Genomic DNA, 15079 nt, shown 5'->3' with positions numbered 1-15079 from the left:
GGCAGGTGAAGAGAGACAGCACCAAAGCGGTTGGTTTTGTTCAACATGTAGAAATTTTAATTTTAGAAAAAATAAATAACCTCTGAAACTGTACAGAACATTTATTGTTGCAACCGTGTTTTTCATTAATACAAACTTTTAACACCTTATATTTACAAACACTTGAATAAGGAAACATTTTCAACAGCAACCAGTTAAATCAGAATACACATGTACATGTTTTACAATATTTTACAGCATTACCTGAGTATAGTGGACAGGCAGGAAGTTATTCCAGCACGTTCGTAACAGACTGGGGGCAGCTAAAAAAATTCAGGAAACCATATTTTACGTGTCTTGTACATGAAAAATTGAGGGAGCATTTGCTACAAAATCTGAGAACAGATAGATTTACCTAACATTTTCATTTTAGAGTAGAAGTGCACATAAAAAACAAAAAAGCAAATGTCTAAGAAGCATGAAACTTTTAATTCAAGAGTTACTGTGAACCTTCAGACACCCTGTATTAGGAGGAGCACAAAACCCATTTGTGCTCTATCTTGAGATATTCAGGTTAAAATTAATATTGTGGTGCATACTGGGATCTTTCTCCCTGTCTTAACATAGGCACAGACATGCATGTGTGTCTCCCTCAGCTTGTGAGCTGTCTGCAGATTGAGGCTAACTGGTTCATGTAGCTAGTGACAGCAGGAGGGACATTCTGAGACGTTTCTCCTCTCCACTCTGCAAGAGTGTCCAGGGCTTGTTTGGGGTTGCAGGGAGACAGGTCACAGATGCAGTAGACAGCTGCTAACTGGACTTCCCATGGTACACCTGGAAAGAGAAGACACGATAAGGTGGATATGGAAATTCATCTGCTGGATGTCCCTTTCTCTTTCATATCATGATTTCAGAATATTACATATTTCTTTAAGTTTATCTGGCACAGTTCTGAGAAATTAATACCAACAAGTGATTATACTTTAACATGACAGGATGAGATATAAATTCTGGAATCTGCTTAAAAACACACAGGCAAGTATTTGTATGATGCCATGTGAGACAGATAAACATCAGAATTTTGTATCAAAAATCCCAGCACTCTCATCACACAATAGAGGCTGTGCATTAGTTACAGTAAAACGGAACTATTATGTATTCGCCAAGATTTCTCATATTTCATACCTTCACTCTGTCCGTGACTACCAAATGTGTTGATGACACTGGCAACAGTTAACACAGAGGAAACACACTTCTCTTTGATTCCCAGTTGACCGAGGCGTCCTATTTAAAACAAAAAGACAATGAAATTCTCCACGGTCCTCAGGTGATTATCAAATTACACATCACTTCATATTACGGTTAATATCCAAGTAAATTCCCAGAAAAACTGACCTATGAGTCGGAGCACAGTGGCGACAGTTCCATCAGAGACGGGTGCTTGTTGATCTCTGGGCTGTGTCACCCATGTGTTCATTAATGGCCACAACTCCTTGCTGTTAGAGCAAAATGAATAAATAAGTACAGGTGCACGGGCTACTTATTAAAAAAAAAAAAAAAAAAAAAAAAAAACTTATACGACCATGTTTTACATTATTGTTTTTTTTTAACATACACATCATTAATTATCAGTTTTAGTTTAATAATTATTATTCACTGTGGGTTCAGGTCAGAAAAAAATAACATACCCCAATACATTTTCATAGGTCCACTTCCACTTCTTGTGTGTACAAAGGAGGTGAAGTGCAAAGACATGTTCCCAAGCCTCAGCCCCCAGGTCATCCCCGTACCGACTGTGCTTTGTGAAAGGCAGATTTGACCCTGACCGGATTTCAGACAGCGTACCGGAGATCAGCTGGTCAATGTCGCAGGGAGGACTCTGCAGAGAAACAGTAAAATTAGGTCTTCGAGGGTCCGCTCTATTTAATTTGAGAGGACACGGATGGGAAAGATAGGTGGGAAGAGATGATGTGACTCCAAACTAAGGTCACACAGGCTGGAAATGAACCAGCACTCAAAGCAAACACACCCATAAAAGTGTCTACAATTCTAAGGATATTAACAAAATGCCAAGTTAAAAAAGCAATGTGATGTAGAATCTCATCATTAAATTACCTTTTCCCAACCAAGGAATGGTGAAAGACAGTCAAGAAGCTCTTCTTGTGTTCTCAGTTTGGTGACTGTGTGTATGGCCTGGCACAGAGAACTACTGTGTGAGAGAACACTGGGCCATGTCGTCACCATAAACAAGATCAGCTTGGCAGAATCTGGGAAATCTGCAGTAAGGAAAACAATAAACAAAAAAGCTTAATAAAACCCATAATTTTCTACTTTCGAGTGGAAAACATTTTAGAAAATCCTGGATGGGTGTAGCAAAAGTGTGGTGAGGGCTTTGAGAAATACAGTGTGAAATAAAATCACTAACCTTCTGCGAGAATGCTGTATGCCAGGATGCGAGCCTTTTCCCAGTACTGCTTCTGTCTACAGATGCCTGTGTAGACTCTACAGAGGGCCTGCATGTAGTTTCTGCTGAGGTCGCTTTTCTCAGCTTTCATTTTGTTCAGGATGGCCAAAATCATATCATCTGCCTTGAGTTGAAAAGAAAATAGAAAGAGTTAATTTCACATGAAAACCTAGTGACTGCCTTTTGAGAATAAGACAATTCATCTCACCAATGACTGCCATCATTCACTTTACGACAATACACAAATGGGAACGAGCCAAGTCAGTCAACGAGAATATAATCTGTAGCAATAATTACTTATTATTACTTTTTTTTTTTTTTTGCTTTTTTGCCCTCTAGCGATACTCCATCTATTTAACACACAACATCAAAAATTTCCAGTAATTTTCACTGTGGGTGAAAACATAATCCACAATGAGAAATAACAAATAAAATCTGGAAATTTGGATAAAAGCTGGGTCGTTTTGCTAGTTAGCACCTGAAGTCTTTAAGTTCCATCTCTGTTATTAATAAGGTACGTTTACATCAAGCTAGTAAGATGAGCACAATAAATCAGCATACTAACCAAGCTGCTGTGGCAAATCTCAGAGATGACCTCCTTCTCCTCATCTCTCAAGACAGGCTTTTTGGGGAGGTTACCAACAAACAGGTGGCTCTGGATCACAGGCAGCAAATCAAAGCACTGGTTTTCAATTTTCTTTAAAGCGTTAACTAGAAGATTCTGCTCTGCAGGTTCTCCACATTCCATGGATTGAGGGGTCATGTCATTTTTGAACTGTTGGACCCTCAGTGTCTGGGGCGACGTGGTCTCCTCTCCGCTGTTTGATGAGCAGGAAGGCACCTGCATGCGACTGACAGTAGGAGAGCTGCTATCAAGTCTGAGACATTTGCTGCTTTTAAGCGGAGGCACATTGACAGCCTGTCTTTTTCCTCCCCTCATCTCAGTCTTGGTGAAGGCTGTTGAGGTGGAGTTGATAGTTTTAAAGCCAGACATCTGACTGTCAGCTGTTGTGGATAGTGTTCCACTCTCTGGGGAGCACATGCTGAGACTAACGTTCCCTCGAAGAATGCTCAGAGTTCGGGCGCGGGCGGAGAGCTCTGGATACATGGTGTCAAGAATCCTCATGGAGTTTTCCTGAGAAGGACTGGAGGAAGAGGAAGGCGAGGAATTCATTGCTGTTAATGGCAGCCGACCTGGAACAGGCACGGCATGTTTTGGAGTGGCAGACCCAAACTGAAGTGGTGATGAGGGGACTCCGTTTGGAGGGAGTGGACTGTTTAGGGACGAAGAGCCAAGGTGCTGACTGTTGGGTGTCCTGTGGGTCAGGACAGGGGTGGTAGGAGAAGCAAGTCTATCCATGGGTGAGGGAAAAGAGAGTTTCCCAATAGCTTGCCTTGGATTGATCGATTTGCCCGCTTTTGGAGGTGTGCTCAGGGGGGTTAGGACAGGAGGAAGTGGAGGACCCATTTCAGAGCGAACTTGGCCTATGTACTCTGCTGATTGAGCTGAAGCTGAAGCTGCTGCCCTGCTAGCTGCTTCTTCTCTAATCAGATGTGGGCTTTGTTTTTCAAGCACTCTTGTATATGGCCCTAAACATTTATTTTGCCCATTTGTGGCACCAGCATTCTGAATTAATGAGGTAGTACTATTTGGGTCTATTCTGTCCTGAGGCAAGTCTTTGACAACAGCCTTTTCGATTGCACCTTCTTCCTCTAAATTAGGCACAGGCTGTAGAGGTTTTTTGTTTGTTGAAATGTGTTCAGTGTTCACACCAATCAATTTTCCTTGGGTTGGGTGAGTGTCCAAAGCCTGCAATTTCACAGTGGGCATGGGACTCGACTGCATGCACAGAGAAGGTGTATTTTCTTTCAAAGATTCACAGTTAACAGTCTTTGTCTCTTGGGAGTCAGAGAGGGAAGGCACACAATCGGCCATTAATTTACTGTTCAGTGTCTCTATGTCAACTTCCTTTTCTGAAGGAGTTTCAACATTTGCTTGACAAGATTCCTTATCGACATCTTCAGTCTTTGACAGTTGAGATGACTGAGGCCTCATACCACTATGTGACTCTAGGGAAGAAGGTGGTTTATCAACTCTCCCAGTTCTTTGTTCTTCATTATTATTTTCCACCTCAAGAAGTTTTACGACTCCATCATTTTCAAGCCTCTCTTCAACATTTTTATGTGAGACATTAGTGAGGCTATCACTGGTGCTGGATGCACAAAGGTTACTTTCAGGTACATCTGTGTCTAGGCTTGCCTGGGGGCTTGAGATGTTGACATCTAGCCTGGCCTGTCTCAAACTACAAGAACCCTGATGACCTTTTTCAACTTCTGAACTATTTTCTGTATTTGAAACCTCACTGTCTTTCACAGAGTCAGTGAATGTTGACAAAGTAACCAGCTGCACATCTCCTGTTTCTTTAAAGACTACAGTGTTATCACTTCCTCTAGGTGGCTCTCCACCATCAGGAGCGACTGTTTTGGCACTGCTATCATCACTAGGGCTTATGTCTACATCCATCTTCGTGATAGCATCCGACTGGTCTTCCTTTGCCTTTCCCACAGCATTTTCAGTTTCAGAGATGTTGCTGGCAACAGTGTTACTGGGATTTACGCTGCAAGATGGTTCCTGACTTCCACTGTCTGATGTGGAGGAAGACGACAATGACAATGCTGATACTAAATGCACCGTTGCTGGCTCCTGCTCAGTCTGCAGGTCATTTTGAAGATCCATTTCTTCAGCATCTGTACTGCTTTTCTCTTTCATTTCATTAATCCTGCTCAACTCATTTTGTCCCAAGTCTTTGGAGTCATTTTCATCTGAAATTTGTTCTGCTTCATGTACTGTGATGGCCGGCAAGTCCACATTCTCCTCTGCTGGTAGTGCGGAAATGCTTGGACAGTGGCTCAACAGCGATGGTGTGACGAGTAAGGGTGCCTCTTGTTGAACAGGAACAGCATCATCAGAGGGTTTGGGATGGTTTTCCTTTTCTCCCTCATCTGTCTCCATAGGTTCCACCTCTATGTCCTGAAAGAAACAAGAAGACAAGGATGTAATTTGTCATTGCTTATGCCATCACCATGACATGAGAATGACATGGCTAACCTGACCTGAGCTTGACTAAAATTACTACAAAAGGCATTTTTACTGTACAAATTACAAGCTTAATGGGAAATCTGTTTCTCAATTGATCATAATTCTGTTGCCATACTGTGCAGCCAGTAAAGTTTTTGAATCATTTAAGAAACCACAAACCAGTGAAGTGAATTAGTAGTTGATGCAAACACACATTTTGGAAAGTGAATGTACATTCTATCTTATCTGTAGCATTTGATCATTCATTGTGAAACACAGCAACTTGCATTGTCATTATGTTATGAATATATGAACTGAGAAAGCAACAACAAAAAAAAAAAAACATTCACAGTAAATATAACCAAATTCTCACCAAGTCTGGTAGTGGGGATATGCAGGGAATCATCGGTTTAAACATATCCATTATTTCCTTAACAGATAATTCAGAGCTGCACAAGTCAGGAGAAGACGACTCAGTTTTGTGTTCCTTGGATAATCGCTTGCTCTTTGTGGGAGTGTCCGTTTGCTTCTTGCCACTTGAGCACTGAGGAGATGCTGGGTGCTTAATGGCTTTCTGTGCACGAGGAGAGGGTTTTAACTGTGTATAGGTGTTTTTTGTCTGCGTGGTGTAACTGCACGATTCACTGATGTTGTGAGAAGCAGACTGGGATGTATCACTCAGATGAGAGTGCAGTTGGTGTTGTGGAGAGGAGGGTAGAACTTGGCTGGAACTGGAGTAGGACTCTGAAATTACAACAAAAAAAGAAAGGATTGCATTACATTTTTTGGGGTAAATATTGAAAAAAAGATGAACAAAATTAGATAAAATCAGATGTTACAGCTGTAGAGAAAAAAAAAATAGGCAGAGCTGACTCACTTAATGCTGTGTCACTAGGAAAGTGCAACAGGTTTGCTGAATGCTGCTGCTGAGGTTCCACGCATGCCCACAGGTTCTCTAGCAGCATCCGGAATTTTTCTGGAAAACACACAAACATTCACACAAAGTAAAAATGACTAAAATCTGCTTTTAGGATTACTGCAGGCAATTAGTCTATCAACCTAATCCAAATGCATACCTTTGTCAACTTTAGGCTCCACAGGTGAATTTGCTTGAGTTGATGTGCTCCTAAAATCTGTTGAGAAAGAATTCAGATATTGATTTTACTTATATCTGAATATGATCTAAATGTTTAATTGTAACTTAAATCTAATAGGACAGAAAAAAGAAAAATAAAAATTTCATACATCAGATGAACTTGTATGACAAAATATATTTTCCTTTATGTTAGGGCCTTTGAAGCCCGATTCATTCCCGATATTTTTTATTTTTTTTTTTACCTTTACACCTTTCTCTTTCCAGTTGCAACAATCTCACCTGCAAATACATAAAGAAAGGTCAGTTCAATATGATTAAAATAATATTTCCACCAAACTGTCATCCTTAAAGATCATTACTGCACCTGGAGATCATCAATATTTCTCTGGAGGAGGATCTTCTCCTTGGTCAGATGGGATATTTGATGATTCTGTTTGCAAAGTGAATCTGGAATAAGAACAAAAACATGTATAAATATGTACCGCTGAACCACCAAACAAATATTGTCATATAAAACACTCAATTAACCAATGTTCCCCCTAATTTTTCATGTGTCTGAGCATACACACAAACTCCCTGAGAATTCCTTGGACCACTGTGAGCAACATCAGATGTGCACACTGTCGCACACTGTAATTTTATGCGCTTTTAGGCGCGCAGCTTAGAAGGAACATTGCAATTAAAGATATCCTTAAGAACACAAAATCACTGCTCATATTGTGTGAAATCCTATTTTTAATACCAACCTTCAAGCAGTCTAACTTTATTTTCAAGGTTGTCCTTTCTGTTGATGAAAAAAACCACATGGAAACATTTAGCATAATTTGTTTGTAATTATTTAAATTTAGATAGTTCAGATTAAATTATATATAAAAGGCAGAGAGAGAGCAAAGAACATTTAGACAATGACAATAATAAATCTCTTATTCAAATGTAATAAGCCTTACATGCTTTTTGTCTTGGCATTCTCTTCTATTAGTTGTTCAACTTGATCTGCTTGTGCCTGACATTTCTTCAGTAAAGTCTGAAGAGGTGAAAAGACAAAGTTAGAGAGATTGTGAAGTTTGCTGACCTACATTTTGGCAGGTGCATATGCCTGCTTTTTAATGCTTACCTGTGTTTTCAGCAAATCATTTTCTACTTGAGCCTTTTCCCTCTTCAGCTGGGCATTTTCAAGTGCCTGTGTTTCTGTCAGCTCTGGGAGTTTAAAAGACAGTTTAACACAAAATCAGATGTGTATTCTCGAACATTTTATATAAAAAAATAATATATACAAATAACTTTTTAAAAAAACAAACAAACAATGCAGTTGTTTGCTGGATTAAAGTAACAAAGTACCTTTCACATCCTTTAGCTGCTGTTCAAGCTTCTTATTCCTGAGGGATACAAAACAAAGTAGTTATCATTTACCACAAAGACAGTACCATTATCTGCACTGTCATTATTATGACTGGCAATATCTCTTACTCTGCTATTGTCTTGCTGCTTTCCTGCTTCAGTTTTTCCATCTCTTCAGACATCTGTCCATACGCCGTAAGAGCACACTGTAAAAATTAAACACAGTGTAAATGTATGCATGAAATTTGTGTTGTAGCACTAATATTAAGAGACAGATACATTACTACCATCAGAAATAATATACCCAGTATGAGATTCTACAGAGAAAGGACATACCTTCTTTTCCTCCAGTTCTGTTTGCATAGATTCATAATCTACGGTCTTTTTCTCCAGAGTAACCAATCTGATCTGCAGCTCCTCCAGCTGTTGTTGAAGCCTTAAAGTGTCACTGCATAATACATGTTAATAAAGTAAATGTGTTAATCCAGGTGCATGCAACATTAAAAAAACATATGACAGTCTGTACAGTTTGTGTACGGCTTCATAAAGCAACCATATCCTCAGATGTACAGTATCTGTGCATTCATATTGCTGGTTACAGCTGTCTCTATCTACTGATCGATAGAAACAGTATAACTACATTAAGTATAAAGCTGTTCATTTCTGCTCAGGCCAGGTAATAATAGAATAACTATTGATACTCAGTACGTTAGCACTATCACGTATCTCTTCTCAAAAGCCAGATCATTCCCTTAAAAATATTTCCTATCATTTAGCTAGAACGTTAAGATTACAGTTATCACAGCAGTCTTCGATGCGTATTTCGTAAAAATTAAAATCACACGGATAAAGAGTTAAAACTGTATTTATCCTGTTGAATCACTTTACAAAGAATTTTGTATTTACCTAAGTAAATTTCCCACAGGAAAACAAACGTTGAGAATCGTTAAAACGTAATGCCGAAACGATTTAAAGTTTACATCCACTACCTGGTCTGGGTTTCGTTGAAATCTCAGCGCAAAAATAAAGTTGCTTTGCTGCCTGAATGCTGACTGATGGTATTTTCAAAGACGAATTTATTCAAGTGTCCAGTTTATAAAATACTTAATCTGTATTGAGAGGTGTCACCATGTCAATCATCATTCGATGGTACTCACTCTGAAACCGTTATCTTCTGTTTCAGTGCCAGAAATGACGACACATATTCGGTCAGGCTCTGCAATGAGTGAGGAGAACATAACAAAAACAAACACGGAAATCCAAAATTACCGAGGACGTTCTCTTTATTTGATAAGATACAAACGTATAATTTACGTCACACCTGACGGAGACTGTTTATATTACTCCTTCTGAGACAAAACACAACTGTTAGTCACATTTTTAATCATAGAAAGATGATCTGACCTGATGCAAAATAGAACAGTTCTGACAGTTTCCAACCGTCGCATCCGCGGCGATTGCCACCATCTTGGACTGACTGTCCCCTGGCATCATGGTAAGGCAAATACACTGTAATTCTCACAGCCGTTCCTTTTTTAAATGTAAATTGACGAGCATGTCCTAGTTACACAAATTCCACACAGGTTCAAAACAACTTCACATTTTCGCGTCTCCCACGTTGACCAAGGACCCAAGCCAGGACCCACATGGGGAGCTTCGCGAAATGCCGGTCAAGTTAAAATTACACATTTCTCGCTATGTTGTTAGCACATTAAATTATAATATCTATATATATGACTGAATATTGGTAATAGAAGTGTTTAGTTGTATATTGGATTTTTCTGTCGGCCGAAATATGTTGTTTGTTGTCATTCGCATTTTGCTACAGGCACTACATTATGCCGTATGGGGGCGTTACCATAGATTGTCAATGGGCGTTACTGACTAATTTGCGATACCGGCCGCGTTTTTTCTTAGACTGGCCAGCAGGGGCAGGCATAGTTTACTGTTCGATTGCGACTTTGTTCTTTTTAAAAGTTCACACACTTAACAACACAGCCTCGTGACAAGGTCTGCCCCTCTCAGTTGTTTTCCCCATCCTTTAAAACTGCGTTTCCCGTAGCTTTCCCCTCCGCAGCTGGGGTAACAGCATTGATGATGTTACACACCCATGGGTAAGGGCGGTTGTAACTAAGACTTAGGTTGGGTCAGTGGGTGAGGCAGGTTGAAGTGATGTTGTAACAGTTGTAGATCATATGTTCATTGGGGGTTAAGACGTTTCACATACGTATTGACCGAACCAGCTAATCGCGCGCTTTTATCACTACAGCAAACGATAAAATCTCGCTTATGGTTTGTTACATAATCATAAGATGTTTGCTAGTGTGTGTCTGTCCCTGGTGGTCTAGTGGTTAGGATTCGGCGCTCTCACCGCCGCGGCCCGGGTTCGATTCCCGGTCAGGGAACGAGCTTTTTGAGAGACCTTGCAGCAACCGAGTATGCTCCTTAAAACTCATCCATCCCAAATGGTCCTCTTGCAAAACCAACTGTTGCTTAAAGCCGAAACACATAGGACTGTATAACCAGGATCTGTATTTAAGCTGATGCAAGTGGTTCACTGTTTTTTTTTGCTTTAGTGAGCATTGTGTATTTCATTTCTACCTATAGTCAACAGAGGGTGCTGTTGTACAGATAACCGTTTATTCTATCTCTCTTTTACACACACACACACACACACACACACACTCTTTCCTTCTCTCAAACACACACACACATACACACATGCACACAGAGTTCAACTTCTCTGCTGGAGTACAATAATTAATTGCCTAAGTGCTTCCCATTCGGTTTACCATTAGACATACAAATATTTGAATAGGGAAGGTCAAGGTCCGGGAAAGAAAAGGAACACAAAAACAAAGAGTTCCTCCAAAAAAAGAGAGAAACATTAACTTTTAACCAACAGTGTAAAGTATAATGTCTAATTTCCACCACAATTGTGCATCATGTCTTGGTCATATTGTGAGAGTATTTGTATGCATTTACCCTGAGCCGTGCAAGCCCTCCATATTGTGGTCCTGTTTAAGAAGTTATGGTGCATTATAAAGTTTTAAAAGCTTTGGAATAAATGACTATTTTCCTCTGAGAAGTGTGTCACAGTCTGTTGTGCTCCACATGGTCATTACTGTGGCAGCAGCTCATCCAACAGTTGAGAGGAAGCAACTCAATGTGCAGGGATTGCTGTAGGTGTATCCTGATGGAAAGGTAATAACCCTATAACTTCAGATGAACCTACAGAGGAGTGTAGCCTCAAGGCTAAAGAACCAACTATCTCCAAACAGATGCAGTCGAAGATAGCATAGTTTCTTTAAAGTGGAAAGGGGAGTGTTGGGCATGCTTTTCGCTCTTCCTGTCTCTTTCTGACAGATAATCTCTTCTGTTACCTGACATGGGTTAGGTAACACTTTGGATGCTGCCAGATTTGTCTTGATCACCTTTCTTATCTACAGGAAGCCTTTGTCTGATCTTTATCTTTGTATAAACAACAGTGCTTCATCCTCTTAATCCCTGTCTTCTTGTGTGGTTGGATTTTCTCTTCTTTTTTCTTTGTTAAACCACTGCAGCAAATTATACGGTGTGAGGTGGAAAGAAATTTTCCGTCTTATGAAAGTCAAAGTATAAGTCACTGATGCAATAGATTTTTATTTTTGATAACCTAGTCACAGAAATAAGATATTAATCTTGAACAGTAATACAAAAACTGGTCAGCAGTCTATCAAACAGCTAAGTCACAGTAAAGCTGACACAAAAACACACTCACATTTAGATTCACACCTACAGCAGTCAAGAATCCTTAACGCACCTAAACTGCTTATCTTTGGACTATGGGAAGACATGCAAACAGTCACCGAGAGAGGATGCAAACTCCAGACTATGCTATATACCCACGGATAATTCATAGTTTTGCATAGTAATATATTTTATTCAATATTAATACAACTGAATGGTTGTTAATAAGCGTAATACGTTGTGAAGAAAGTCAGAGATTGTATATTATTGCGTGCGATTCTCTCATCTCTTCTACTCAAGATTGAGTTTTGACTTGACTGGGGTGCAAAGTGGCTGATGACAGTGCATTCCAGAAACTTTGGGGGGTGGGGGGCTTAGAGTAATCTGATGCTGTGTGTGTGTGTGTGTGTGTGTGTGTGTGTGTGTGTGTGTTTTGTGAGAAAAAAACTCAAAACAAAACAACCCATTGCTCTCCTGGCCTACATTTATTCAGTAATTCAGTGTCTACACACAAGCACACAGTTGTGCCCACAGCTGACCAGCTATGAATCAACTACAGAGATGTTTGACAGGGAGGAAAACCCCTTTTTCTGTATACCCACCTCTCCCTCTGGCTCACTCCCTGTCTTTCTCGCAGCATTTTTCTATGACAGCACCAAATACACAGATGCTCTGCTTTCTCCCTTTTTTTTTCTTTACTCTATTTCTCTCTGTCTTCTCACACTCTTCCTCTCTCCTCCCTCCCTCCTCATCTGACGGCCTTTAGGGCTGTGCCGTAGGGATTATGACAATGGTGATTTTGTTTTGGACATCTGTGTCTCCTTGACTTGTTGAGAAATGACTAAAAGAGTAAAGCCCAGGCACAATATGTCATAGGGGTTGAAATGGCTAACACAACATTGGCATTATTGTTAGCCAGGGTGCTGGCATATATGTGCTGTACTCCATTGCATTCTGAAAACTAGATCTTTCAAAAGAATTGCTGAAGATGTGGTTAGTCCATGAAACTGCAGTTAACAGCAAATCTGAAACAAAATCTTGATATTGTAACAAGTAAGTCAAGTTTATTTGTATACCTCAATATTGCATAGATATAAGTAAGGTGGGCTCTTGAGCGTCTCAAGACCTAACTTAGGGAATATTATGTCATTCATAAAAATGGGCTTGAAAACGGGAATGAGTTTTACCCGTGATCTTAGTTTTGTAAGCTATATTTCAGTTTCTACCTGTACATGTCTACAAGCTAAATGTCCTCTGAAAATATTAGAGATTTCCAGTGTGGTCTCAGACTTTTGGACCCTACTGTATATTTACGTCTATATTTAAGGATAGCATGAGAGACGGCTTCCCTCTCAGTATCCAGGAGTTCATTCCAAAGAAAGATGTTATGGTGGGAAAATGCTATCACTTTAGGATTTTGTCTCAGTTAATGGACTTGTGTGTTTAAAGTTACAAACATAGACCGCATTACAGCTGTCAAATCTGTCAAGTACAAAGCTGTGTATTGAAGCCACAGTGTCAGATATGCAAAGGAACAGTCTATGCTCTGCTATTATGGAGGGGAAAACATGTAACAATGATGATAGTGGTGTTAATAATATGTTTGTTGAAAGACAAATTCTTTGTCAGGGCATGATGACAACACAGCGGCAGCCAAAAAAGTGTGATTGAAGAGATCAAATTCTCCTCCTAAGCCTTTTTCCCCCCACTTTGCAAGAACATATTTATTTTACACCCTCCAGGAAGAAGAAATTCAATCAGACTGACAACTGACAAGAATGAAATCAGGACTCATGCTACAGCTGAGATGCTGACATGACACACATTTGTTTATTGTTATTTCATTTACACTGTTAAACTCACATTGAAATAGCATTAACCATCATCTGCCAGTGCTTTCAATCATAACCAATATGTAATGCATTATTTTTGTGCCATACCAATGCATGCAATACATGACTGCCTTGAGTAATAATGTAGGACAGTGTAATGTAAAAATGGAGCAGTGCCTCCTTAAACAGCATGCTCATACATTTTGTTATTGATATTGATTACCACTCACCAGCTGTTGTGAATGATCACTAATCAATGTTGACATTGCTGAATTGGGCTTCTGACATCACAGATGTTTTTCTTCAAAAATAAAATAAATGTTTAGAGTAAAAAAGGTGCAGTTTGTCAGCATGAAATCCTATGAAACATAATACAAAATATAAGGGTAATGGTCTTAGGGTAGAGTAATAAAAGGACATATTTATACTGCTTATTAATACAGTCTTCCAGCAACGCTGTATTGTAAAGCCAATAAATAAAATAAACAATACTGTACATGGGTCACACAATTCAGTTGTTCTTTCCTGAAACTTGAGGATTTCACATTGATTTGGTGACAAAAGACAACGTTGTAGCACCACTGAGTAGGAAAGCCAGTTCACACAGCCTAGACCCATCTCAGAACAGTTCTCTCATGTATGATGCATTTTGTTTTTTTTTTCCTTTTTTTTCTTTTATATGACAACACAGAACATTCTGCTATTGTCCAGCTATTGAGGAAGCCCACTGTGATTATTCCCAGCCTGTTTTTTATCAAGCCTTAGAGTACAATTATGTTTTCTAACTTGTTTCTTTGAAACATCCCTTTTCATTATCAGACCCCAGATTTCCAATTCATCAAGAACTGCAGCGCTCAGCAGGGCGTATCACATGTTGCGTGGCAGAGCTTGAGACCTCGTCAACCGTTTTTCTCTGTTTGTCTGCCATCATTGGCCCTCAGTTGACTGTGAGATGCTGGGTGTCCTGGGTACAGATCTGTTCAATTACATACTGTATATAAACAAAGCTGGGATTTTTCAGGTTTTCAGTTTCTTTTGGACATGTCAGTCGTATTCGCTTTAATCAAGATTCCCATTTTGCTAGTTCCTCCTCATAATTCTCTCCTTTATTTGTACTGTCCTGATCACATTCCTGTGTAGTGCTGTCACCATCAAGTTCTTGTATCCAGATGTCCGGCATCGCAGGGAGAGGAGAGGGCACTGCAACTCTCTTGCACTTCCATTGAAATGTCCTTTTGTTTTTCAGTGCTCGCCACACGCCTTCAAGCAAAAACACTGTCTTTTCAAGCATGGACGTCAAATATAGTCTTTTGTCTATCTAACTACCTATCTGTCTGTGACACAGACAGAGTCACTTTGTATGATTATAGGTTTGAATTTGAACAGGACTGGCAGCACTGCTTGCCATAGAACTTGTGGTTGCAGACTCCATGCTGGGGCACCAGGTAACACCAGTTGAAGTAATCCCTACACACAAAGTCTGTGGGGAAAAAAAAAAAAAAAAAAAACTTGTCAAAGTATTTTCAGATTACAGATTACAAGAAGTGTAGTTTTAGTTTGTC

General features: G+C 39.7%; 2 protein-coding genes and 1 non-coding gene across 5 annotated transcripts in view; 1 reads left to right on the top strand and 2 right to left on the bottom strand.

The window, feature by feature from the left end:
• Positions 1 to 34: 34 nt before the first annotated feature.
• On the bottom strand, positions 35 to 9599 carry ice1 (KIAA0947-like (H. sapiens)). 2 transcript variants are annotated; one of them, XM_018685298.2, is made up of 20 exons: positions 9361 to 9599; positions 9114 to 9172; positions 8293 to 8404; positions 8086 to 8162; positions 7957 to 7994; positions 7733 to 7815; positions 7566 to 7642; positions 7365 to 7402; positions 6983 to 7065; positions 6861 to 6897; positions 6599 to 6655; positions 6400 to 6498; positions 5896 to 6266; positions 3009 to 5474; positions 2405 to 2567; positions 2095 to 2255; positions 1668 to 1858; positions 1375 to 1475; positions 1165 to 1263; positions 35 to 813 (listed from the first exon to the last, which is right to left on the bottom strand). In XM_018685298.2, exons 1-20 carry the CDS (start codon positions 9448 to 9450, stop codon positions 632 to 634), a joined length of 4584 nt encoding a protein of 1527 aa, XP_018540814.1. In that variant the 5' UTR covers positions 9451 to 9599; the 3' UTR covers positions 35 to 631. The 2 variants fall into 2 exon arrangements, with proteins under 2 accessions (XP_018540814.1, XP_018540820.1); XM_018685304.1 differs by lacking the exons at positions 9114 to 9172; positions 9361 to 9599 and adding an exon at positions 8946 to 9107.
• Positions 9600 to 10289: 690 nt separating this feature from the next.
• On the top strand, positions 10290 to 10361 carry trnae-cuc (transfer RNA glutamic acid (anticodon CUC)). The gene has a single exon. It is a non-coding gene; the product is annotated as a tRNA-Glu (tRNA).
• A 3132-nt stretch (positions 10362 to 13493) lies between these two features.
• LOC108889035 (A disintegrin and metalloproteinase with thrombospondin motifs 16) overlaps positions 13494 to 15079 on the bottom strand; it is a 52688-nt gene continuing 51102 nt past the window's right edge. For both annotated transcript variants that reach the window (XM_018685314.2, XM_051076262.1), the window contains one exon: positions 13494 to 14997. In XM_018685314.2, coding sequence (XP_018540830.1) covers positions 14882 to 14997 — 116 coding nt within the window. In that variant the 3' untranslated portion in view covers positions 13494 to 14881. The remainder of the gene's footprint in view (positions 14998 to 15079) is intronic.

This window comes from Lates calcarifer, linkage group LG15 (assembly GCF_001640805.2).
Source record: "Lates calcarifer isolate ASB-BC8 linkage group LG15, TLL_Latcal_v3, whole genome shotgun sequence".
NCBI lineage: Eukaryota > Metazoa > Chordata > Actinopteri > Centropomidae > Lates > Lates calcarifer.
This window is presented reverse-complemented; position numbering and strand designations above follow the sequence as displayed.